General features: G+C 41.6%; 2 protein-coding genes across 2 annotated transcripts in view; one reads left to right on the plus strand and one right to left on the minus strand.

Annotated features, from left to right (window-relative positions):
* Positions 1 to 10,612, plus strand: part of scfd2 (sec1 family domain containing 2) — a 169,251-nt gene extending 158,639 nt beyond the window's left edge. The window contains exons 8-9 of the mRNA XM_058379515.1: positions 1,310 to 1,429; positions 10,229 to 10,612. Coding sequence (XP_058235498.1) covers positions 1,310 to 1,429; positions 10,229 to 10,321 — 213 coding nt within the window. The 3' untranslated portion in view covers positions 10,322 to 10,612. The remainder of the gene's footprint in view (positions 1 to 1,309; positions 1,430 to 10,228) is intronic.
* A 613-nt stretch (positions 10,613 to 11,225) lies between these two features.
* rasl11b (RAS-like, family 11, member B) lies at positions 11,226 to 13,802 on the minus strand. Its single transcript, XM_058379516.1, has 4 exons — positions 13,464 to 13,802; positions 13,304 to 13,360; positions 13,129 to 13,205; positions 11,226 to 12,391 (listed from the first exon to the last, which is right to left on the minus strand). Exons 1-4 carry the CDS (start codon positions 13,573 to 13,575, stop codon positions 11,894 to 11,896), a joined length of 744 nt encoding a protein of 247 aa, XP_058235499.1. The 5' UTR covers positions 13,576 to 13,802; the 3' UTR covers positions 11,226 to 11,893.
* Between the last annotated feature and the right edge of the window lie 13,452 nt (positions 13,803 to 27,254).

Here is a 27,254-nt window from a genome sequence, read left to right on the forward strand (position 1 = left end):
TTTTTCTTGCCACCCAGAAAATAGGGATATAGTAGTTTAATAATTTGATTTAATATATATATATATATATATATATATATATATATATATATATATATATATATATATATATATATATATATATATATATATATATATATATATATATATATATATATTCCCTTTCTCTGTTTCTCTACTTTTGTAAAGCTGCTTTGAAACAATGTCTATTGCAAAAGGCGCTATACAAATAAATAAATTGAACTGAAATTGAATTAAAGTGTAATTGAAGTGAGTTTATTCTGAGAAAAGCTAAGAGAATAGATTTATTATGGAAAAAAAAGAAACACATATCAGAACCAGGCATCACAGTTACTGGCACCCCTACAGTTACTTTGCCACCATAACATTTTTTTTTTGTCTTATAATGCCAGATGGGATTGGAGAAAACAGAGCGCATTCCTCATGAAATCTCTAGATTCTCTAGATCCTTTCTAAAATTTTATATTTGTATTAACAATGATTTACTTTTTATGCTCTTTAACCAGAAATAACATATTTCATAGCATTCTTTTTTCCTTCACCAAGTGTGTGTGTGTGTGTGAGTGAGAAAGAGAGAGAGAGAGAGAGAGAGAGAGAGAGAGAGAAAGGTTGCTTTATTCTTAGTTTGCCAATTTTCTTTAACCTCCTTAATGCGCTCTCTCTCTCTCTCTCTCTCTCTCTCTCTCTCTCTCTCTCTGTCTCTCTCTTGTATGCAAGGAAATAAGCACGTTGCTGCAGATGCGCATGTACATGCTGTGTCCACCCCTGTGGTGTTTAGCACATCTTGACTCACAAATGCTTACTCGTGCATTCTTAAATATGAACAACAAGGCTTTGTTTGTTTGTTTGTTTATACACACATTCGCTCTCTTATTGACTTGTGGATGATGCCATAATTAGCAATTTAAATACACCTGACACACTTGCTTTCCTACTGTAGCTTTCCTCTCCATCCTGAGTTACTCTCCATCCTGAGTTACTCTCCAGTGTAGCACGTGGCAAAGCAATTAATCGTACATTTGCCATTTTATTCAGCCGTTTATATGCCACCTGCATGTCTGCCCCGTTATTCACACGCAGCATGGATGGCTAAGCACCACATGGTTCACTCATGCAGTACATCTACATGTGTAAGGGTGTGTGTGTGTGTGTGCGCGTGTGTGTGTGTGTGTGTGCGCGTGTGCGTGTGTGTGTGCGCGCGTGCCTTTTTGTCCCAGTTGGGGCTCCAACTGAGATCTGAGTCACGACACAAAAAATAGTGAGAATGTAACTACAATTCTATCTGCAGGTCAATCGGCCCCATCCAAGTGATCATCCGTTGCTGTTTCTGTTCATGGTGGGCGGAGTCACTGCATCAGAGCTCCGGCTTATCCGTGAGGTTGTCTCCACCCATAAAGCAGGGACACAGGTGAGTATTTAATATAATAGGCTGCAAACAAAACATTGAGAATTTCTTGGGAATTATCGTTCCGGCTCTGTTTAACTCCTTCACACCGTTTTATACCATTTTGCATCGAGTCAATATGTACTTGTAGCAGAAATCACAAGGCATAGTGTTGAGTAGAGAGGTGGAGCCTAAGGGGGTTGTTATGTAAACTAGATCATGCTCATTATCTAACCTATAATTACTCAGTACAGTTATAACACAACACTCCTGTGTGAGCTTTGAGGAAGCATGTTAAAATACAAAATGTTACCGTTCACTCCATGTAAAAACGCATTAAATTGACACAATCCAGATTACTAACTTTGGGAATTGATTATTGATACAGTCGACATCACTATTCAGGTCTAAACTTAATCAAAACATAACAGCTACTGTGTGACTGTGTTGTGTTACAGTGGAGAGTATGGTGTGGTGTTACAGTAGAGAGTGTGGTGTTACAGTAGAGAGTATGGTGTGGTGTTACAGTAGAGAGTGTGGTGTGATGTTACAGTAGAGAGTGTGGTGTTACAGTAGAGAGTGTGGTGTGGTGTTACAGTAGAGAGTATGGTGTGGTGTTACAGTAGAGAGTGTGGTGTGGTGTTACAGTAGAGAGTATGGTGTGGTGTTACAGTAGAGAGTATGGTGTGGTGTTACAGTAGAGAGTATGGTGTGGTGTTACAGTAGAGAGTGTGGTGTGATGTTACAGTAGAGAGTATGGTGTGGTTTTACAGTAGAGAGTATGGTGTGGTGTTACAGTAGAGAGTGTGGTGTGGTGTTACAGTAGAGAGTGTGGTGTGATGTTACAGTAGAGAGTATGGTGTGGTGTTACAGTAGAGAGTGTGGTGTTACAGTAGAGAGTATGGTGTGGTGTTACAGTAGAGAGTATGGTGTGGTGTTACAGTAGAGAGTATGGTGTGGTGTTACAGTAGAGAGTGTGGTGTGGTGTTACAGTAGAGAGTGTGGTGTGGTGTTACAGTAGAGAGTATGGTGTTGTTTTACAGTAGAGAGTATGGTGTGGTGTTACAGTAGAGAGTGTGGTGTGGTGTTACAGTAGAGAGTGTGGTGTGATGTTACAGTAGAGAGTATGGTGTGGTGTTACAGTAGAGAGTATGGTGTGGTGTTACAGTAGAGAGTATGGTGTGGTGTTACAGTAGAGAGTGTGGTGTTACAGTAGACAGTATGGTGTGGTGTTACAGTAGAGAGTGTGGTGTGGTGTTACAGTAGAGAGTGTGGTGTGATGTTACAGTAGAGAGTATGGTGTGGTGTTACAGTAGAGAGTGTGGTGTTACAGTAGAGAGTATGGTGTGGTGTTACAGTAGAGAGTATGGTGTGGTGTTACAGTAGAGAGTATGGTGTGGTGTTACAGTAGAGAGTGTGGTGTTACAGTAGAGAGTATGGTGTGGTGTTACAGTAGAGAGTGTGGTGTGGTGTTACAGTAGAGAGTGTGGTGTGATGTTACAGTAGAGAGTATGGTGTGGTGTTACAGTAGAGAGTGTGGTGTTACAGTAGAGAGTATGGTGTGGTGTTACAGTAGAGAGTGTGGTGTGGTGTTACGATGTAGAGAGTGTGGTGTGGTGTTACAGTAGAGAGTATGGTGTGATGTTACAGTGGAGAGTATGGTGTGGTGTTACAGTAGAGAGTATGGTGTGGTGTTACAGTAGAGAGTATGGTGTGGTGTTACAGTAGAGAGTATGGTGTTACAGTAGAGAGTGTGGTGTGGTGTTACAGTGGAGAGTATGGTGTGGTGTTACAGTAGAGAGTATGGTGTTACAGTAGAGAGTGTGGTGTGGTGTTACAGTGGAGAGTATGGTGTGGTGTTACAGTAGAGAGTATGGTGTTACAGTAGAGAGTGTGGTGTTACAGTGGAGAGTGTGGTGTGGTGTTACAGTAGAGAGTGTGGTGTGGTGTTACAGTAGAGAGTATGCTGTTGTGTTACAGTAGAGAGTATGGTTTGGTGTTACAGTAGAGAGTATGGTGTGGTGTTACAGTGGAGAGTATGGTGTGATGTTACAGTAGAGAGTATGGTGTTACAGTAGAGAGTGTGGTGTGGTGTTACAGTGGAGAGTGTGGTGTGGTGTTACAGTAGAGAGTATGGTGTGGTGTTACAGTAGAGAGTATGGTGTTACAGTAGAGAGTGTGGTGTGGTGTTACAGTAGAGTGTATGGTGTGGTGTTACAGTAGAGAGTATGGTGTTACAGTAGAGAGTGTGGTGTGGTGTTACAGTAGAGAGTATGGTGTGGTGTTACAGTAGAGAGTATGGTGTGGTGTTACAGTAGAGTGTATGGTGTTACAGTAGAGAGTGTGGTGTGGTGTTACAGTAGAGAGTATGGTGTGGTGTTACAGTAGAGAGTATGGTGTTACAGTAGAGAGTGTGGTGTGGTGTTACAGTGGAGAGTGTGGTGTGGTGTTACAGTAGAGAGTGTGGTGTGGTGTTACAGTAGAGAGTATGCTGTTGTGTTACAGTAGAGAGTATGGTGTGGTGTTACAGTAGAGAGTATGGTGTGGTGTTACAGTGGAGAGTATGGTGTGGTGTTACAGTAGAGAGTATGGTGTTACAGGAGAGAGTGTGGTGTGGTGTTACAGTGGAGAGTGTGGTGTGGTGTTACAGTAGAGAGTATGGTGTGGTGTTACAGTAGAGAGTGTGGTGTTACAGTAGAGAGTGTGGTGTGGTGTTACAGTGGAGAGTGTGGTGTTGTGTTACAGTAGAGAGTGTGGTGTGGTGTTACAGTAGAGAGTATGCTGTTGTGTTACAGTAGAGAGTATGGTTTGGTGTTACAGTAGAGAGTATGGTGTGGTGTTACAGTAGAGAGTATGGTGTTACAGTAGAGAGTATGGTGTGGTGTTACAGTAGAGAGTATGGTGTTACAGTAGAGAGTGTGGTGTGGTGTTACAGTAGAGAGTGTGGTGTGGTGTTACAGTGGAGAGTGTGGTGTGGTGTTACAGTAGAGAGTATGGTGTGGTGTTACAGTAGAGAGTATGGTGTTACAGTAGAGAGTGTGGTGTGGTGTTACAGTAGAGTGTATGGTGTGGTGTTACAGTAGAGAGTATGGTGTTACAGTAGAGAGTGTGGTGTGGTGTTACAGTAGAGAGTATGGTGTGGTGTTACAGTAGAGAGTGTGGTGTGGTGTTACAGTAGAGAGTGTGGTGTGGTGTTACAGTAGAGAGTATGGTGTGGTGTTACAGTAGAGAGTATGGTGTTACAGTAGAGAGTGTGGTGTGGTGTTACAGTAGAGAGTGTGGTGTGGTGTTACAGTAGAGAGTGTGGTGTGGTGTTACAGTAGAGAGTATGCTGTTGTGTTACAGTAGAGAGTATGGTGTGGTGTTACAGTAGAGAGTATGGTGTGGTGTTACAGTGGAGAGTATGGTGTGGTGTTACAGTAGAGAGTGTGGTGTTACAGTAGAGAGTGTGGTGTGGTGTTACAGTGGAGAGTGTGGTGTGGTGTTACAGTAGAGAGTATGGTGTGGTGTTACAGTAGAGAGTGTGGTGTTACAGTAGAGAGTGTGGTGTTACAGTAGAGAGTATGGTGTGGTGTTACAGTAGAGAGTATGGTGTGGTGTTACAGTGGAGAGTATGGTGTGGTGTTACAGTAGAGAGTATGGTGTGGTGTTACAGTAGAGAGTGTGGTGTGGTGTTACAGTAGAGAGTGTGGTGTGGTGTTACAGTAGAGAGTATGGTGTGGTGTTACAGTAGAGAGTGTGGTGTGGTGTTACAGTAGAGAGTATGGTGTGGTGTTACAGTAGAGAGTGTGGTGTGGTGTTACAGTAGAGAGTGTGGTGTGGTGTTACAGTAGAGAGTGTGGTGTGGTGTTACGATGTAGAGAGTGTGGTGTGGTGTTACGATGTAGAGAGTGTGGTGTGGTGTTACAGTAGAGAGTATGGTGTGGTGTTACAGTAGAGAATGTGGTGTGGTGTTACGATGTAGAGAGTGTGGTGTGGTGTTACAGTAGAGAGTGTGGTGTGGTGTTACAGTAGAGAGTGTGGTGTGGTGTTACAGTAGAGAGTGTGGTGTGGTGTTACGATGTAGAGAGTGTGGTGTGGTGTTACAGTAGAGAGTATGGTGTGGTGTTACAGTAGAGAGTGTGGTGTTACAGTAGAGAGTGTGGTGTGGTGTTACAGTAGAGAGTGTGGTGTGGTGTTACAGTAGAGAGTATGGTGTGGTGTTACAGTAGAGAGTATGGTGTGGTGTTACAGTAGAGAGTATGGTGTTGTGTTACAGTAGAGAGTGTGGTGTGGTGTTACAGTAGAGAGTATGGTGTTGTGTTACAGTAGAGAGTGTGGTGTGGTGTTACAGTAGAGAGTGTGGTGTGGTGTTACAGTAGAGAGTATGGTGTGGTGTTACAGTAGAGAATGTGGTGTGGTGTTACAGTAGAGAGTATGGTGTTGTGTTACAGTAGAGAGTGTGGTGTGGTGTTACAGTAGAGAGTGTGGTGTGGTGTTACAGTAGAGAGTATGGTGTGGTGTTACAGTAGAGAATGTGGTGTGGTGTTACAGTAGAGAGTATGGTGTGGTGTTACAGTAGAGAGTGTGGTGTTACAGTAGAGTATGGTGTTGTGTTACAGTAGAGAGTGTGGTGTGGTGTTACAGTAGAGAATGTGGTGTGGTGTTACAGTAGAGAGTATGGTGTGGTGTTACAGTAGAGAGTGTGGTGTTACAGTAGAGTATGGTGTTGTGTTACAGTAGAGAGTGTGGTGTGGTGTTACAGTAGAGAGTATGGTGTGGTGTTACAGTAGAGAGTGTGGTGTGGTGTTACAGTAGAGAGTGTGGTGTGGTGTTACAGTAGAGAGTGTGGTGTGGTGTTACAGTAGAGAGTATGGTGTGGTGTTACAGTAGAGAGTATGGTGTGGTGTTACAGTAGAGAGTATGGTGTGGTGTTACAGTAGAGAGTATGGTGTGGTGTTACAGTAGAGAGTATGGTGTGGTGTTACAGTAGAGAGTATGGTGTGGTGTTACAGTAGAGAGTGTGGTGTGGTGTTACAGTAGAGTGTGGTGTGGTGTTACAGTAGAGAGTGTGGTGTGGTGTTACAGTAGAGAGTGTGGTGTGGTGTTACGATGTAGAGAGTGTGGTGTGGTGTTACAGTAGAGAGTATGGTGTGGTGTTACAGTAGAGAGTGTGGTGTGGTGTTACAGTAGAGAGTGTGGTGTGGTGTTACAGTAGAGAGTGTGGTGTGGTGTTACGATGTAGAGAGTGTGGTGTGGTGTTACAGTAGAGAGTATGGTGTGGTGTTACAGTAGAGAGTGTGGTGTGGTGTTACAGTAGAGAGTATGGTGTGGTGTTACAGTAGAGAGTGTGGTGTGGTGTTACGATGTAGAGAGTGTGGTGTGGTGTTACGATGTAGAGAGTGTGGTGTGGTGTTACGATGTAGAGAGTGTGGTGTGGTGTTACGATGTAGAGAGTGTGGTGTGGTGTTACAGTAGAGAGTGTGGTGTGGTGTTACAGTAGAGAGTGTGGTGTGGTGTTACGATGTAGAGAGTGTGGTGTGGTGTTACGATGTAGAGAGTGTGGTGTTACAGTAGAGAGTGTGGTGTGGTGTTACAGTAGAGAGTCTGGTGTGGTGTTACAGTAGAGAGTGTGGTGTGGTGTTACGATGTAGAGAGTGTGGTGTGGTGTTACGATGTAGAGAGTGTGGTGTGGTGTTACAGTAGAGAGTGTGGTGTGGTGTTACGATGTAGAGAGTGTGGTGTGGTGTTACAGTAGAGAGTATGGTGTGGTGTTACAGTAGAGAGTGTGGTGTGGTGTTACAGTAGAGAGTGTGGTGTGGTGTTACAGTAGAGAGTGTGGTGTGGTGTTACGATGTAGAGAGTGTGGTGTGGTGTTACAGTAGAGAGTGTGGTGTGGTGTTACAGTAGAGAGTGTGGTGTGGTGTTACAGTAGAGAGTATGGTGTGGTGTTACAGTAGAGAGTATGGTGTGGTGTTACAGTAGAGAGTGTGGTGTGGTGTTACAGTAGAGAGTGTGGTGTGGTGTTACGATGTAGAGAGTGTGGTGTGGTGTTACGATGTAGAGAGTGTGGTGTGGTGTTACGATGTAGAGAGTATGGTGTGGTGTTACGATGTAGAGAGTGTGGTGTGGTGTTACAGTAGAGAGTGTGGTGTGGTGTTACAGTAGAGAGTGTGGTGTGGTGTTACGATGTAGAGAGTGTGGTGTGATGTTACAGTAGAGAGTGTGGTGTGGTGTTACGATGTAGAGAGTGTGGTGTGGTGTTACGATGTAGAGAGTGTGGTGTTACAGTAGAGAGTGTGGTGTGGTGTTACAGTAGAGAGTCTGGTGTGGTGTTACAGTAGAGAGTGTGGTGTGGTGTTACGATGTAGAGAGTGTGGTGTGGTGTTACGATGTAGAGAGTGTGGTGTGGTGTTACGATGTAGAGAGTATGGTGTGGTGTTACAGTAGAGAGTGTGGTGTGGTGTTACAGTAGAGAGTGTGGTGTGGTGTTACAGTAGAGGGTGTGGTGTTACAGTAGAGAGTGTGGTGTGGTGTTACAGTAGAGAGTGTGGTGTGGTGTTACAGTAGAGGGTGTGGTGTTACAGTAGAGAGTGTGGTGTGGTGTTACAGTAGAGAGTGTGGTGTGGTGTTACAGTAGAGAGTATGGTGTGGTGTTACAGTAGAGAGTGTGGTGTGGTGTTACAGTAGAGAGTGTGGTGTGGTGTTACAGTAGAGAGTGTGGTGTGGTGTTACAGTAGAGAGTGTGGTGTGGTGTTACAGTAGAGAGTATGGTGTGGTGTTACAGTAGAGAGTGTGGTGTGGTGTTACAGTAGAGAGTGTGGTGTGGTGTTACAGTAGAGAGTGTGGTGTGGTGTTACAGTAGAGAGTGTGGTGTGGTGTTACAGTAGAGAGTGTGGTGTGGTGTTACGATGTAGAGAGTATGGTGTTGTGTTACAGCTTTAGCTGTATGTTTAATATTTCTGTTCATAAACATGTGTGCCACCACCAACAGGTAGAAAGTTTAATTGCAGTGAAAGATGATACTTCATTACACCATATCATACTTTATTGCCCCTCTCACAGTGGTTACACAAACATCCATTCATTTAGTCTAATTGGGAGTAAATTACTAAAATGAGACAGATCCCTAGTTTTAAGAGGGGGGGACTGTATGATACATCCCTCGCCATCATGGAGCGTATAATGTGATGTAACAGTAAGTGTTGTAGTGGACAGAGTGGGTGTGTTTGCGTCCACGCAAGCACACTGACCTGCGTTCATTAGGACATCACAGGTCCTTCATCAGTATTATACACACAGCTCATTATCAGAGAATCAAAGCTAAAAATTAAAAAGTGTGTGTGTGTGTGTGTGTGTGCATGCATTTGTGCCAGACTGAATAGAAACGTAATTGATTCTGGCCTGATTGAAAGAGGCGTGCTAGATCAAAGCACTATTTCATGAATAAATCTGATATTATAAAAGCAGAAAACAGAAACGCTCCACACCAACACCCTACACACAACTTGACCTTTGAGTGTGTGTGTGTGTGTGTGTCCGTCCATAGTGGCAACACCAAGATATTGGCTGTGATTTTAGGTTGTAATGCACAAGTTCACTCACTAAGTAAATTTCATTTTTTTAGCTTCTACAGAACTGTAAAATCAAGTGTTCTGAATCATTCACATCTCTGCACTTAGTGGAAAGAAAACACACTCTGGCTCTCCATAAATAGAGCTCAGATCAATGGTTCATTTAAAACAGAATTATAAAATGGTGGCTATAAGTGTCTCTGCCTTATAATAGCGCATTGAGCTTGCTCTAGCACAAACGTCAACTCGCTGTCCACGTGTAATATTCTAAAATCAGCAGCATTCAGTACAGCAAACGTCACAGAGATGATTATTTGGAGTTATTTAAAATTCTATGACATTGTGTAGGGGGTCATTGGCTTGGATGCTTTAAGAATAGATGTATCTGTGTATGCTTGACGTTCTCAAATTTTTTTATCTGTTCATCAACTGGGACGTTTTTGGTGCCTTTTGACCATGTCCCGTTTCTCTGGGGTCTGGTTAGCACAATTAGGGACAACAAATTTTCTCACGTCAGAAACAGGTGAACGTTTACCAGGAATTATATTCATGAGCACACTGTGAGTGAGGAGGATGGTGAAGGAGGGGGAAAAGAAAAAGTCTCATAACACTACGTCAGTAACAGCATGCTTTTGGATTCAATTAAAATAAAGAATTGAAGCTGTTCCTGGGGGCATCAGTGCAACCTGAACTCCTAGAACTGAACATTATTAGGACTACAGCTGTGTGTTCAAGCTTTTAGAGAACAAGCTGATTTGTGTTGGAGTTTGAGAGATGATATTAATGGCTTCAAGATTCGTGTTGGTCATCCATGTCAAGCATCCTCTGAGTAGTGATGAGGCAGTAACAATTGTTTATATTTGTCAAACACAATTAATGCCTGTTCTGGAACAACAACAACAAAACAATTTTGAATAAGAATTTGGAATAATTTTGCCTCAGCTGGGTTCTGGGTTTGATTGACCGCTCACAGCTGCTCACACTGTACTAATGTTTAGAAGTATTTGTAAAATCTATTCCACTGTCCCTATTGTGTGTCTCTGAGAGAGAGAGAGAATGAGAGTGAGAATGAGAGAGAGAGAGAGAGAGAGAGAGAGAGAGAGAGTGAGAGCGAGAGAGAGAGAGAGAGAGTGTGAGTGAGTGAGTGAGTGAGAAAGAGAGAGAGTGAATGAGTGAGAGAGAGAGTGTGTGAGAATGAGTGAGTGTGTGTGTGTGTGTGTGTCAGGTGCTGTACGAGCTCATGTGTGGTGTGTGTTTCTGTCTCTCTCAGGTTTTGGTGATCTCCACGAGGCTGCTGAGACCAGCTGATATTCCACACCTGCTGTTCAGCACTGACAGACTCTCACCTGATATAGGAGTGTGAGAAGTGAAAGAAGACCACACACACACACACACACACACACAAGCATACACATTCCCAAAGACACACACAAGCATTTTTCTTCCTTTTTTTCCATTTTCCATGTACCAGAGACCAAAACACAAGTGTTTCACTAAGACTAAAAACAATCAGATCTTAACTCACTGACGTCCAGGTTAAAGTGGTTTATTGTAAATCGATGCTAAGGGCACTTCTTAAAGTGTACAAAGTTGATCAAATTGTTTGGTTTGTAAATTGTTGCATGTTGAAATAAAATTGAGAATAATAACAGCATATTTGTGTGTGTGTGTGTGTGTGTGAGAGAGAGAGAGAGAGAGAGAAAGAGAAAGAAAGTGAGAGAGATAGAAAGTGAGAGAGAGAAAGAGGTGGATGGGGATAGATAAGTACTGTTCACACTTTTGTTTCTTTTACTTTCCCCTCTGCAGTTTCATGCTTTCTCTCACTCAGAATTCATTGTTGTCATTTGTTGTGTGTGTGTGTGTGTGTTTGGCGGGGGGGCGTTGGGGGGGGGGGGTGTTAACAGGGTGCAGTATACTCTCCCTGAGTCATATTCCATTCTACACACACACTTTCTGTTTCTTAGGAACAGAACCAGTGTGTTATACTTTTTTACAGATGTGTAGAATACATTACCAAGCAATTCCAGCCACATTTATGACTTAAAGTCAGCATTTTACCGAGTTCGCACTGAGCTGGCCTGCTTCTTATTGTTCTACCTCACGCTCTGTCTGCCAAATGAGTGTGTAACTGATGACATGGGCAACTCCAGCACCATTAAGTCAATCTGCTGACTTTGTGTTTTCGGTCTGAAAACAGGCAGTGTATGTTTGTGTGTGTGTGTGTGTGTATATATATATATATATATGACAATCTGAGTCCAAAAGTATTCAATTATAGAGTCAAGTATATTTTATTTTCAATCACAAAACAATAAATAAGATCAAGCCTTAGCCCTGGGCAATGATGTAAAGTGCATTTAAAAAAAATAATTGTACAAATTGGCACTGAAGAGTTTCACACAGAAACACATATGGCTTGTGGCCTTCAGCCTTTAGTGCCTCGTTCCTATAACAATGCCTGCTTTCAGCTGGTTTCTGCTGAGAGCTGAAAGCCTTGACAAAAAAAAAAGAAAACGTCTGCGTCGATAAAAATACCCAGCCCTCTGTCCTTCGCGAGCTCTGTTGCCGGGTGAAGTTGTCTGCAGATATAACGCAGTGTGTGCGTACGTTAATGTTTATTTAGTCCGATCGTCTTTTTGCGTTCTTCATCATTAAGGCGGATTTAGACGCCACGGTTCTGAGTATCCTGCTGTATCCGCTCTCGTACGAGTCAGTCACAGCAGCACAGGTGGCTTTACCCTCCACCACCAAGTTGGTCAAAGTTCACAAGTCAGAGGTCACCGATTTCAGCACCGTTTAGATGTGGCATGCTCAAGAGCAAGACTGCAACTTTACTTCAGTGAGCCTCTATCTTCGAGATCTTCGCCCCGCCACTCAAGCGTGCGCTCTTATCTTGTCTAGCCCCACATCTGGGCTCGTCCCTCCCTCTTTTCCCTCACACAGAGGTGACTGTGCGCACTTTGGCAGACAGCACCTGCTTGAAGCGCCTCTTCAGGTCCTGCATGTTGGGGGATTTGGGCCTGGGGATGAGAGGTGACCTCTTCTTCTCGTTGCTGGCTGAAGCTGCGTTTGTACTGGTGCTGAATGGCACCTGTCGTTTGGCAAGCTCTGTGCAGAGTCTGTGGAAAGCTCCGTGCACCTGACTGTAGTCTTCGCTGGCTGACACCTCGTAGAAGGAGCAACCGAGTGCCAAGGCCAGTGCCGGGCCCTGCTGAGCCTCCACCCGCCTCACGTGCACCATGTCTGCCTTGTTGGCCAGCAGGATAACTGGTGGTGCCGGTCTATCAGCATACACGTGACTGACTAGCTGATGGAGCTGACTAATGAGGTCGAAGCTCTGACTGTCGGTCACAGAATAGACCATGACCACGGCATCGGCCCACTGGATGGAGCATCTCACGTGCTCGGTGCAGCTCAGGCCGTTGGCGTTTACCTGAAAGAGACATGAATTTAAATTATTGCCTGTTCAGGTTAACACAGTTTGGAAATAAAACAAATTCAGTGTATCATACTCTATATGGCTAAAAGTATGTGAACGCCAAACCATCACACACTTCTCTGAACTATTACCACAAAAGTCAGAAGCACCCAATCTTATGAGATGCCTTTGTGTGCTGTAGAAACTTTTAAACCTGGTCTAGAAAATGAAACACTTGAGTCTTATCTAAAAAAAAAAATCGCCAGATTTAGAGATGCTACCTTGCCAAAAAAAAAAAAAAGAGTTGCTCATGTACTGATGTCTCTCTGATGGTAGTGTTACAGTATGGTTTTACTGCCTGAGATGACCATTAGAAGGGAAGTATCGTTTGGATAACCCTTACACGAACTGAGGGGAAATGAAGTGGCTAGACTTCTAGTCTGAAGAACAGACATTCTGCGGTTTTTGGATCAAAGCCCGGGTCAGGAAACGAGCCTCGGCATGACAGAGAAATTAAAACACCAAAAAATGGTTTGTCGTTCAGGAAAACTGAGCGGATCTGAGACAGAGAGAGCCCCACACACACACACACACACACACAGCTCAGTCTCCCACTGCGCATCGTGATGTTCGTGGGTTCCGAAAAATCGTGATATGAGACTCAGGATTCCAAACAAATCCAGCAAAAGGCTTGTGCTCGTTCACAAAAGGTGAAACAAAACAGGCAAACATATACTTCTATATCAGCTTACCTGGACTCCAGGTGTGTCCTGCACTTGAATAGCCACTTGTTCTCCGTCGATCTGGACTTCTCTGGAATACAGGTTGCCTGTAAATATTAACACACATGTTGACATGGAGATTCTACAGATGTTCGTGAGTGCCGTAAATTAAAAAAGTGGGGGGGAGATAAAGTTATATATTTACCTGCATTTCTTTCGTAGTCGCCGATAAAGCGCTTGGTGAGGAAGCGAACAACGAGAGCTGGAAATAAACAAGACGCACGTGAGTCTATAAGCTTTCAGTCAAACACTGCTATTAAAATAAAAACCTAAAGGCAATGGTTTAATAGTAGGGTTGAACTTACCGGTCTTGCCCACTCCACTGCCCCCGAGAACGGCGATCTTAATGACGCGGTTGGACAGGCACTCCGAGCTGGGGTACTCCACTATAGTAGACATGTTCTGGATGAGGCGCATGGTGACTTAAAGCATATAATTAAATGAAACAGAAAAACAAAGTCCAAGCAGAAAAACAGGACAATATCCACTCCGTCATCCGAAATATGTCTCCTCTGTTGGTTATCTGGCTTTATACTTACGTTAAAAAAAATCTGCAAATAATAATAATAATAATAATAATAATAATAATAATAATAGTCGCAGTTAATTATTATACCTGTTGCACTCCCTGTGCACAGGACTCAGCGCTCTGAGGCGAGAGCCAGCGAGTTCGGGACATTTATACGCGCACCAGAAAAGCTCGTCTGTGATTGGTTGTTGTCTGGCTCAGAGTCCCCGCCCACCTGCTTTCATGTGGAACCAATCAGAATGCTGATAATTGAGCAAAACATTCCAGATGCCAGGGAGTCAAATCATTTGGACAGTAAGAGCTGGCTCGCAAATATTTTATTTCCTCTAAACTGCGATGTTTGTTGTTTATTTCTAAATCTGTCCGCAATTGTTTCATTAAATGCGTCTTGCAAGAAAACCATGACATAAATATAAATGCGCGTTGGGACTCATAAAGTAAACTTTCCTGCTTTGATGTTATTGTTGCTTTATTGTAAAGATTCATTTCTAACAACAAGAAGGACACTCTGTGACATAACACATCTGGAAATCCAATACATTCCTCATTAGTAGCTCACGTGTTGGAAAGAGGTTCCAATTGAGTGTTTTTTTTTTTTTTTATTCAGTTATACCTCGAGTCGACTCTCAAGCTTCACCCAAAAGAACCGACTCCTTAGTGAACGACTCCTCCACCAGAGCCTGCACACAGGCTTGATGTTATCTTCTGTATCTTCTATCTCCACTTTGACAGATTTGATGTTGTCTTTGTAAACCTATTTACGTAAACGAAATCAGAAACGGGTCGGGATATTATCTTCTTTTTCACTCTTGACTCTTTTCTGGTTCAAGCACCTGGCTTTCTGTCACCTGTCGCCTCAAAAACAAGACTTTCCCACATTTACCTTTTCCTTTATGGCCAAACTGTAGGACTGTGGAGCAGCTGCATTTTAGGGTGACAGGGACACATGTAACAATAACATGTGTTTCTGCCAGTATGCACTGAACCTGGAGCTAAGCAGATATACCACTATAATGAGATAAATAAAGCCTTGACTCGGACAGAATCATTTCAGAAGCTCTGAAAGATTGCGGTAATTACATTATTACATACATCTATAAACTATACGGCCAAAGATATATGGGCACCTAACGATCACACCCACACTGTATGTGCTTGATGAACATCCCATTAAATATTTGTTCCTCCTGTTTTAAAGCACTCCACTCGTCTGTGAAGGCTTTCCACTAGATGTTGGAGTGTGACTATGGAGATTAGTGAGATCAGATACTGATGATGTAGGAGTGACGAGGTCTGGGGTTCAGTTCATCCCGAAGGTGTTCGTTGGGGTTGAAACACATACAGGTGTGATCGTTAGGGGTCCAAATACCTTTTGCAATATAGTGTGACATGTACAAAGGTGACATGGTGATTATTTTAATAAGGTGCAGCCGCACAGCTGTTGTGTTTCAACACAGAAGAAATCCTTATGTTGAATTACAACATAAGCATGGGAATGATTTATGATATTACTTTTTTGCCTTAATCTTGAGACACAGACAATAACAATGCATGCTGGAGTCACTGTGACGTGAATGGACTTTTATTTTGTTTGTGCTCACAAAATCATTAACTAGAGACCATGTATTAAGCATAAGATTCCCACAACCTGTTAATTCATGGGTTCAAGGCAACACCTTCGATATCTTGTTACCACATCAAAATAATAATAATAATAAGGAGAAGAAGAAGAAGAATACATGGCCATGATGTACTTGATTGTAGCCTTAAAGAATTAACTTTATAATATAGAAATTAACGTCCTGTACTTAAGTAATATTCATGTCCTAAAACACACACTAAAAACAAAACAAAACACTGCAATCTTTCATGTTAAAGCCATTCTTTCTTAACCCCTAATTAGCACTCTTTCTTACACTCTTCCATGTATTGTGTTTTCATCTGTGCCAGGAGATGCTAAATTAGCTTGTGAAGTAACAAGGGTGTGATTACAACACTCCATTTAACACGTTCAAACAAAACTGGCTTTAGATGAAAGTGTTTATTTGAAACTGTCAGCTTCCTCTCCTGCGTCGATGTTATCGGCCATACGGCATAATCCAAATCGCTTCATCTTGCATGGACATAACTTCCGTTTCTAGTTTTTTCTTCTTTTATGTTTGGAGAAACCGAATGAGGAAAATATTCACAGGCTACTTGCTTATGTTGCAAGATGTCCTGGTCCTCGAGATCACCTCCAGAAGTTGGAGTGGGTTTTCTATCCATTCGGCAATCTTCTTGTCTAATCTTGTTGTTTTTCATTACGAAGGAAACATATTTTCTTTTTCAGAAACCTCAACATGAGCGAACGTTCATCAAATGATCGAAACCCACTCCATGACTCACTGTGTCCTTGCTTTTACTATGACACATCATTGTCTGACTCCATGGCTTGTGCCAGAACATCATGAAGATGTTTGTTAAACCTGAAGAATAGCTCACAGTGTGTATGTGTGCAGGCTGCAGGTGCTGAGTGTGTGTTGAAAAGGACGGCATATCGTTCACGGGTTTGTTTTGTTTTGCGGTGCTGTAGTAGGTCTGTGCGCAGTTCCCATCTGTTTTACTGTTTGGTCTGCTCCGGCGTTTTTTTGGGGTTTTTTTTGGCATGTACTGACTTGCCTCAGTGTCTGAGCAGGGGGAGGGGGATGGGGGGATGTCTCTATGTGTGTGTGTGTGTGTGTGTGTGTGTTGGGAATGTCCACTGCCATTTTGTAGATAGTCAATCCCCCCCAAGACACCGCAAACTCAATTGCGAGTATAATCATTCCCCAGACGGATTGTCATGCGGCTATCAGCTCTCTGGCTACGTGAGCACAATTACTGCCCGACATTTAACCGCCATTAACAGCAATCACTCAACTGAGGCTGAAATATGCCTTGATGCCTGGTCATAATACCTCTCTGTGTGTCACCTGTGTGCCACTCGGGCTCACATGTGGTCAGTTTATGTCAGACTTTATTAGCTTTTTCTTTTAGTCATTCTAAGTGCTTTTCTGTAGTTGTGGTTCGAGGTGTTTAATCTCACTGTGGTCAAGTGCTTCAGACTCTTTTGTTTTTGAAAGTGTGATAGTGATAGCTTCTTACCAAATCTAGTGTTAGGGGGAATTGTGGCACTGTTTTATCTGGTGATAAATTTCACTCACTGGTCTTAAATAACCACATACTTTACCCGTCTCCTTTTCTCTTTCCCACTTTCTATCTCGTGTCTTTCACCTGCGCTCATGCGTTGGCATGTGCAGGTATTTTGGCAGCGGGCCCTGTGTGATTAGGAGCTGGTATGTATATTTGATAACAGGCATGCTGACAGGTGGCTTTTGGTGAAATTTAAAATTAATGGGGCTGATTTGCCAGCCTCACGCCATTAAAACACACACACACACACACACACAACACACACACACAACACACACACGCAGCATTATACAAGCTACATACCTCTGCTCACCACATCAGAGACCTTTCTGTTGTCCCCAAAACACAACTATGTTCTAGGAACTCATAATGGAAAAAAATATTAAACACAACAAATAAAGACACATTCCGGCTGTTGATCCTCACCTGAATTCCATAGTTATTTTATGTATTAATTTATGTTTATCCCTATCCATTCTAGCGGTAACAGTAGGTCCTGGATGTTTGCCATGGATGTGTCAGCACAATAGGATAGTGATGAGAGTCTGAGGCTTGGATGATACAGGACAGGACTAGAGAGCATGTAAAAAGTAAAGAAAATGAAGTATGCTGAATACAAACAGTTAAAAAAAAAAGGAATTGGTGCAATAGCAGGAATATGAATTATGGTTTTAATATCATTTTATTAGGAGAGAAAAGATCCAGCATTGAAGAATCCCAGATTTGTTCAAGAGGGTATTTTTTATTATCATAACCAACGGATCCAAGGAATCTGAGAGTGATACAAGATCTGCAGAATAAGGTGTCCAATAACTTACCAGAAACCCGAAAGGGTTGTTTATGAGATAAAAAAAATAACAACAAGGGTCTAGAGTAAGAGCGAGTTTCCAGGAGAGATGTATAGAATGGTCACAAAGTGATGTATAGTGAGGTCAATATTGAGTGAAAAGTGGTCACATATTTAGCAGTGCTTATTAATATGTAATAAGACATGATAAAGCTACAGAACTGTGTAGAATAGATGCGTGCAAAAATAATTAAATGATAAAGGTCATAAAATGTTAGAAAAAGAGAAAACAAGCTTTTAAAACTGCATCACATCTCCTCAGTTGTGTAGCTGTTGTGAGGTTTATTCGGCTACGAGCTTGTTCCAGGCTTCATACTTCTTTTTCATTTGCAGACTTTGGCTCGCTGTTACTTCTATTTTTAAGCTATTTTCACAGCTCTGCTGAACTCATCATATCTCTTTTCTTCAGTGGAGAAAAGATGTCTTTATTCAGAAACTCTAATGCCTGGAAATCACTTTTCTTGTCAAATATATTACACAGAAGCTTTACAAGAATTTTGTACAATAGTACATATTCTCCCTATCTGAATCAATGCCAGCGTGTAGCTTTATTACAAAACCCACGTCGTTCTAAAGTCTACCAAACCTGACCTGGATTCAGTAGCTGAACCCTGCGTGAGAGCCGACGTCCAGTGCTGAAACTTTTACCAGTTCAGTGCTAGATCTATCAGCTCAGGAGATGTGATTTTAGCAGCCACACTTAGATTGTCTCCAGGCTTCGGCGGCGTGTCAGAGAGCGAGGCGAGGCGCGAGGTAATAGATGTTTAACATCTCGTTGAGGAGGCATCACATCAGACTGTTTTGCATTCACACCCAAGCCAGGTGTGAAACGGACTCGCTCGGATCTTTAAGCCTGAGCGTATTCTGCTTGTATTCAGCCTGAGCTGTTCTTTATGTTTCCAGATCGAGAGTTATACATTCAGGCGGAAGAAGAGATTAGGTGTGGAAAATGGCACAATGTACCAGGAAGCTTTCATTGCATTTGTCCGAACTCGATACGACATGTTGTGTTCCGGACTAGGCCATTGTGTATAATAGAGAGATGGAACAGAACATCTAATTTGATTGTAATGAGGAGAGACTCTTCAAATCTCCTCTTCTGCTGTAGTAGCGTGCTTTATCCCAAGGTCAGGCTGCAAAGATAACGGGTTCAAAATGGGGTTCTTTTTTACCGCTTATGAATTACTGAACGTGACTGAATGAGAGTGGGTTTAGTTATATTTGAAAAAGCCTACATCAGTGTGTGTGTGTGTGTGTGTGTGTGTGTTGCAAGTCACAGTTTGTGTTGCAAGTTACAATGTGTGTGTATGTCTGTGGAAAGTTGCAATATGCATGTGTGTGTGTGTGTGTGTGTGTGTATTAGACACTTTCTGGCTGGGTGGAACTGAGAATCCACGTCAAGCCAGGAGAAGCTGCTGGGTTCTAACTGGGGAGGTGTCACTCACACGGCTAACAAAGGAACCAGAGGGAGCCTGTGACCAGTGGGGTAATAGAACAAACACACACTGGAGGAAAGGGGGTGGGGTAAAACCTAAACTGGGGGAGGAGAAGCAGGTATCAGAGATAACGTTTGGAATGTAACTGGGGAATAAAAGAGAGATATTAGAAGATTACTGAATGAGAAGTGGAGTTTTCTTTATCCACTGGCTGAGGCTCTAATATCTGAGTCACAAAATCCTCAATCGGTGAATCAAAGCTGCTTCAAAAAGCAGATAATGAAGTACGGGAGTTTGTGTGCAGGGATGTGTTCTGTGTCCTTCAGACTCCCTCATCAGTCTCCTGAAGGGTTTTTCTTCTTAATTTATTTTCTCTCCATTTTTACTCCACATCTGCGCTATGTGCTGCCTCAAGCGGGTACCACTGACATCTTATATAACAATACCAGCAAGACTATTACTGGGAATCTGTTGTACATTGTATTGAGTGTGTGTGTGTGTTATTGGGGGGACAGAGACAGGGATTGCTCAGTTTATATTTCAAAAGCCAGCACATCAGTGTCTACACTGGTTTCTTAGAAGTGTTATTGTGTGTGAGTGTGTGATTGAACTAACTGGAAACACCGATTGATCTTTATCTAAAGGAGCGATTTTGCCCGTTCCTGCGAAAGATATGAGACCAAAGCCATTCTGATGAAATGATCAAGGCAACTGTTATTTCCAAAGATCAGTACAAGTGAAATGTTAAATATAGTTATAAAGCATATCCCGGCTGCTTTGTAAAGGAAATGCCTTTTATGTTTACAACAAACAATTTGTAAATTCCTTAAAAGTGTTTCATGTGCTAATTATGGATCACCTAAACTCAGTATAATGATAGATAGATAGATAGATAGATAGATAGATAGATAGATAGATAGATAGATAGACAGACAGACAGACAGACAGACAGACAGGCAGACAGACAGACAGACAGATAGATAGATAGATAGATAGATAGATAGATAGATAGATAGACAGACAGACGTACAGATAGATAGATAGATAGATAGATAGATAGATAGATAGATAGATAGATAGATAGATAGATAGACAGACAGATAGACAGACAGACAGATAGATAGATAGATAGATAGATAGATAGATAGATAGATAGATAGATAGATAGACAGACAGACGTACAGATAGATAGATAGATAGATAGATAGATAGACAGACAGATAGACAGACAGACAGACAGACAGACAGACAGACAGATAGATAGATAGATAGATAGATAGATAGATAGATAGATAGATAGATAGATAGATAGATAGATAGATAGATAGATAGATAGATAGATAGATACTTTATTCATCCCCATGGGACATTCACGATGCATCAGTAATTAGTTCTGTTAGAAGTTGTATTTACTCATTATTGTGTTTCAAAATAATTAAGCAAATTCAAGTACTTCCAATATCCACTTCTTATCCACTCAGGTCTATGAATCCATCTCACATTTAAAATTAGCGTCCAGATTTGTTACTGAGGTCCAGCCTCAACAACTCAAATTACAATGGTTATTTTTTTTTAACCTTCAGGTCAAGGAGCCGGTGCAATCAAGCTGATGTCTGATGTTTTGCATTTATTAATGCTGGTGGAGAAACGGCACCTGTAATGCTCTCTGTACATCTCCTCACTCCACACATATAGAAACATGATCCCTTATCCTGCTCCCGGTCAGTATTCGAAGTCAAAATGCCTCCAAGAATGCTTAACACAACAAAACGCTCATTTTCCTTTGAATATTCATGATCAGCACAGGTTCTTGTGTATATATAAGTTTGAGCGCACACTAGTGAGTATTGAGATATTATCTATATTTAAATATATATAGGAATCAGAGTGGGCGGCATGGTGGCTTAGTGGTTAGCATGTTCGCCTCACACCTCCAGGGTCCTGGGTTTGAGTCGAGTTTGCATGTTCTCCCCATGCTTGGTGGGTTTACTCCGGGTGCTCCAGTTTCCTCCCACAGTTCAAAGACATGCTTCTAGGCTAATTGGAGTCTCTAAATTGCCCGTAGTGTGTGATTGCATGAGTGAATGAGAGTGTGTGTGCCCTGCGATGGGTTGGCACTCCGTCCAGGCAAGGCCAGGCTGCCTTGATACCCGATGACGCCTGAGATAGGCACAAGCTCCCCATGACCCGAGTATAGATCGGATAAGCGGTACAGACGATGAAATGAAATGAAATGAAAATAGGAATCTGGGTGTATTTGACTCTTTCTGAGTTTGAGTAAACAACATACAGTATATTCTAGACTCAAACTCAAATATAGTCATAGTCACAATATCCCATATTTGTCTAAACGGGGTTTCAGTGTATAAGTAAATATTATATAAGTATAAAAAACCTGAGCAGATATATAATACTATATGAGTTTATTTGAATTTGAAGATTTTTGACTATATTTGAGTCACGTTATACAGTACAGGACCATATTTGAGTCATGTGACATATATGTCTATTTATTCAGACTCAAATATAGGCTTTTGTGTCTGATTATATTAACATTCATATGAGTAGATTTGAATATATTCGACTGCGTGATATATTTAAGTACATTTTACTTGAGTTGAAGTATATTATGTGAGTACTGAAGAGTTTACACTATAACTATTTATGATTAGATCTGATTTTTAGTGTAGACAATGCAATGGGGTCTGGTTGTACACTTAAGAGAGGGCTAGAACTGCTTTCAACAGAGATCTATGTGGACACACACACACACACAAAAATTGTCCTGTTTGCACACATATGTCACTTTACATTACACTTTAAACTTTATATCGATCCTGTTTACATGTTAACTTTAATATTTGCACTCACTGTCAACACTATTCTTTTGCACAGAGTCCCTCTCCATGTTGTTTGTCTGCACTGTCTTGTCTTGTCATCCTGTGCACTTCTGCTGTATGTCTAGTTTTCTTGCACCTTAAGTATGGTTTAGTTTTATCTCTATGTTTAGTTCTATGTTTGTCTGCGTCACCGTACTTTGTCTTTGTTATGTGTAGCACCTTTGGTCTAGGAGAAACGTTGACCTTGACCTTAGAAACAATTTCCAAGGTATTCGATATTCTATGGAACACAGTGAAGTGGAGAAAATAAGGCACAAAAGTGATTTTACCTAGAACAGGATGTCCCTCTACAATTGATGAGAAGACAATGAGAAAGCTGGTCATGGAGGCTGCGACAGAAGCATTAAAAGAGCAAGTACTAGCTGCTCCCTTCATGAGACAGCTATCTCCTGTGTTCACCATCTGTCTGGGCCAGGGTGGCAAGACGCAAGCCTTTTTCTAACAAAATAAATCCAAGACTTTGCAAAAGCAAAGATCAAATCTCCCAAAAAATCATGTGGAAAAAATGTTTCATGACCAATGTTGAACATTTTGGCCTCACATCAGCAAAAGACACCATACCTCTTGGTGAAGCATGATGGTGGCAGCATCATGCTTTTGGGCTCCTTATTTCAGCTGGAACTGGGGATTTAGTGACAGTGGAGGGACTCATGAATATCTCCAAGTCCATTTTGGCACAGAACCTTCTGGCATCTTTCAGCATGAAAGTGAGCTGAAGCAGGCTGGAGATGCCCTCGCAATCTGACAGATCTGCAACGTTTTTGGCCAGGAAGAGTGGAGAAATATTTCCAAGTCGAGATCTTCCCTGATAGACTTTTATCTAGACAGATCGAGTGCTGTAATAAACTCAAAAGGTGTTTTAAAAATGAATATTAGTTCAACGGGGTGTGTACACTCATGCAGTTACATTACTCTTAGTTTTTCTCTGAAATGTTTTAGGTTGGATTTCACTGGCACATTGTTCACATTGTACAGGAATTATCAGTTGCTAAAAGGAGGAAATGTCCTGATATGATTTCGCAAAAATTTTTTAACAGGGGTGTATAGACTTTTTCTACCCATTGTATGACAACAGGGCAGCATGGTGGTTCAGTGGTTCACACTGTTGCCTCACAGCAAGAAGGTCCTGGGTTTGAATCCCGGGGCCTTTCTGTGTGGAGTTTGCACGTTCGCATGGGTGGGTTTACTCTGGTTTCATCCCACAGTCCAAAAACATGTACATTAGGTAATTCTAAATTGCCCGTCAGTGTGTGGTTGTCTGTCTTTTGCCCCCTGGCCCACTGCCTTTCACCCAATTTGTGCTGGGATTCCTAATTAGGAATAAAGTGGGTATAGAAAATATGACCCTAATTAGGAATAAAGTGGGTATACAAAATGGATGGACAATATATATATATATATATATATATATATATATATATATATATATATATATATATATATATATATATATATATATATATATATATATATATATGGCATATGTCAATATACATATATGCTAGAGTTTCAGCATATTAGACCAGACTACAGAGTCTGACTGGATCAGTAAATATTCTTCATGGTTTCCCATTTTTTGTATCAGTCTCCTTGTTATTAAACATTATTTGTTTATTAATAATAGTTGTTAGTGTGAGTAGTATTATTAGCTATTAGAAATGAATAGCGTTTGTGCTTTAAATAAGAAATGCACTAATGATTTAAGCACTTCTGTAGATAAATAAAGTTAATATTTGAGATCATTTTTATAAATACTAGATTTTTTTTTTTGGCCAGCAGAGTAGCAGTACATTAAACTGCTAATGATTAGCATGCAGAGTTGATACCAAGTGATTATTTATAGCTGACAATGCCTGTGTGTGGTGTGTGATTGTTGTTGTTGTTGTTGTTGTTGCTGCTGTCGTTATTGTTGTTGATAAGCGATCTCTTTCATACAGCCTACTTTGTTCAGCCATTCAAGCACTTTTCCCAGAAAACTTCCTTAAAGAATGCAAAGAGCCTGAGATAGCTCTATTCTCCCAATCTGTTCATTTCAATCACATGGCCGTTACCGTTCCCTGCAGCCGATGGAAACTCTTTTGCCTCCTTTCTACTGACAAAGGATGAGAGATTGTTTTTTTCTCATTGAAATGTTAACATTCAAACGTGTCGGGCTATTCGCATTCCGCAGCATGTCAACATGGTGGGGGGGCAGATTGTGAAAGAGGGGAAGGTTGGGGGTTAGTGTCTGAATTACTGAATTACAATGCCACACACACACACACACACAGACACACACACACACAGAGGAATGTGCCTGAGGCTATTACAGTACTGAGGATAAGTTGGGGGCTCAGGCCTGTGTAGCTCTTGCATACCTGAAAAAGCTAAAGTGTCAGATACTGGCTAATAACAACCACCAGCAATAATATGCCATTCTACGTTGTGTGTGTGTGTGTGTGTGTGTAAGAGAGAGAGAGAGAGAGAGAGAGACCAAATAATAAATGAATGATACGTAATAAATAAAAAATGTCATTACACAACAGAAACAGCATCAAGTCTACACTGTCATTACATTCAGATTTAATGAATATGTGAATTGGCTATGAATCGGCAAATAAGGAACACAACAGTCGCTTCCTTTTCTCCAGGTAAACTAGTATGTAGTAAAGAGAAACAAAGCTTTGCATTACAGTCCTGTACAGTATGTGTGAAGTGTTTTCATTTATAATCAATAAAGCATATACTACTACTACTACTACTACTACTACTACTAATAATAATAATAATAATAATCATACAAAAAAATCAATAGATGGTCCACAAGGATAGTAAGTTGTCTGTGTCTGTGTGTGTGTGTGTGTGTATGTGTGTGTGTATGTGTGTGTGTGTGTGTGTATGTGCTATCACAGGCTTCCGCTGTTCATATGGTTTAGTGTGAAGGTGAACCATCTGCTTTTCTGCGTAGTCACATCATTGCGGTGTGTTTTGCTAAGTCAGCTCTTGTGTGTGTCTGAGCAGGCACACACACACACACACACACCGCCTCTCCTGTCTGAACAACTGTCTGCTTGCAAAAGCACACACAGACACGAAAGAGACGATGTGTGCATGTTAACCAGACTACTCTGGCACGCTTAAAAGGCTAAGCTAAAATACTTTGCCATGCTCTGCTGAAACACACAGCATCTTTAAAACATTATGTCTTGTTTTCTGCTCCAGCTTCAAACCAGTACAATGCCGGATTTGTTTTTCGGAAAACAGCTTCTCACGAACTCCCTGGGAAAGAAACGGCTTGATTTCCAATGTTTGGGTTGTTGTAGTGGAAAACGCTTGTGTGCATTTTAATGCTATTATCAGTGTATCGAGTGTTTCATGTGCACACTTCAAAGTCGGCTGTGGTTATAGGGTGTGTATCAGTAGGGGTGTCACACTTCCCCTGTGCCTGTGTGTGGCCAGTCGTTAGTTCTTACAATTTGGTCTAATAAGTCTGAAAATGGGGCAGCACGGTGGCTTAGTGGTTAGCACTGTTGCCTCACAGCAAGAAGGTCCTGGGTTCGAACAGGCAGGGGATTTTGCATGTTCTCCCTGTGCCTGTGTGGGTTTACTCCGGGTACTCTGGTTTCCTCCCATAGTCCAAAAACCATGAGTGTGTGGTTGTGTGGCCCTGTGATGGACTGGTGACCTGTCCAGGGTGTACCCCTCCCTTTCGGCCCAGTGTGTACTGGGATAGGTGTCAGCAGATCCCTGTGAGCCTAATTAGGAATAAAGCGGGTATAGAAAAGGGATGGATGGATGGATAGAAAATGTGTGTGAACTTTAGAGACACAGAGTCACTTGAAAGGTTTACTGTGGTGAGAAATAAACACTACCTGAGATCGAGGAGATTCTCAAATGAACACTCACATTAATAGTAATATTAACACCTTATTTTATGTTAACAAATTTATATTTAATTCCAGTTTTTTTGTGATTATACTTAGCAGTTGAAAAGACTGATTAGATGTGATATTCATGGTTTTGTGTAGGTATTTTTCAAGTCTAAGAGCCACATAATATTTGTTTTTGTTGGCACAGTCGTTACCATAGTGACACATGCTATGACGCTACACAGTACTTGACGCAAAAACACTCGTTAACTGTCAACGCACACAGTTTTACTACATAGAAAGCAGTTTGTCTGCCATAAATATAGTACAGCAGATGAGGGAGTAAATTCCAACGCATATATTAACCATTCTTTCCCTTTCATTTTGTTAATTGCAGGGAGCATCCCACCCAGCCCTGTGTGTGTGTGTGTGTGTGCGTGTGTGTGTGTGTGTGCGTGTGTGTGTGTGTGTGTTCAGCTCTCTGCACTCCCCTCTGTGCCCATGTTGTTGTTTGTTTTTTTGCATCATTGGTGTCCCGTGCAAATAAATGTCACGACATTTGTCTTAACATCTACACGTCAAGAGTCCACTTTATGTCACGCTTTAAGTTTTCATTTGTACTTTGATGTATATACATATATATATATATATATATATATATATATATATAAGAAACAGCAAGCCATTTTATTCACAAGAATATTAACAGTTGTAGGTGGTGGAAACTATACCGTCATTTAGATGAACTATATAGCATCAACTGTCAGGTTTAAAGCTGCCATACGCATTCTGGGAGAGTTTTGATATCCTAGGTTCCAATCTTTAGGATCTGCACTATTGTTCAAACAAATCAATTTTACCAGTGAATTATAGTTTATGTTTTAAATAATTATTCAAATATTATTATTAGCAGCAGTAGTATGTACACCGATCAGCCATAACATTATGACCACCTGCCTAATATTGTGTTGGTCCCCCTTTTGCTGCCAAAACAGCCCTGACCCGTCAAGGCATGGATGACCCCGTCGCCGATTCACCACTGTTCCTTCCTTGGACCACTTTTGATAGATACTGACCACTGCAGACCGGGAACTCCCCACAAGAGCTGCAGTTTTGGAGATGCTCTGATCCAGTGGTCTAGCCATCACAATTTGGTCCTTCGTCAAACTCGCTCAAATCCTTACTCTTGTCCATTTTTCCTGCTTCTAACATCAACTTTGAGGACAAAATGTTCACTTGCTGCCTAATATATCCCACCCACTAACAGGTGCCATGATCTGATTCACTTCACCTCTCACTGCTCATAATGTTATGCCTGATCAGTGTGTATATAAATAATCAAGCTACGACATTGATAAACAGAGT

Source organism: Hemibagrus wyckioides, linkage group LG25 (genome assembly GCF_019097595.1).
Source record: "Hemibagrus wyckioides isolate EC202008001 linkage group LG25, SWU_Hwy_1.0, whole genome shotgun sequence".
In the NCBI taxonomy this organism is placed as follows: Eukaryota; Metazoa; Chordata; class Actinopteri; order Siluriformes; family Bagridae; genus Hemibagrus; species Hemibagrus wyckioides.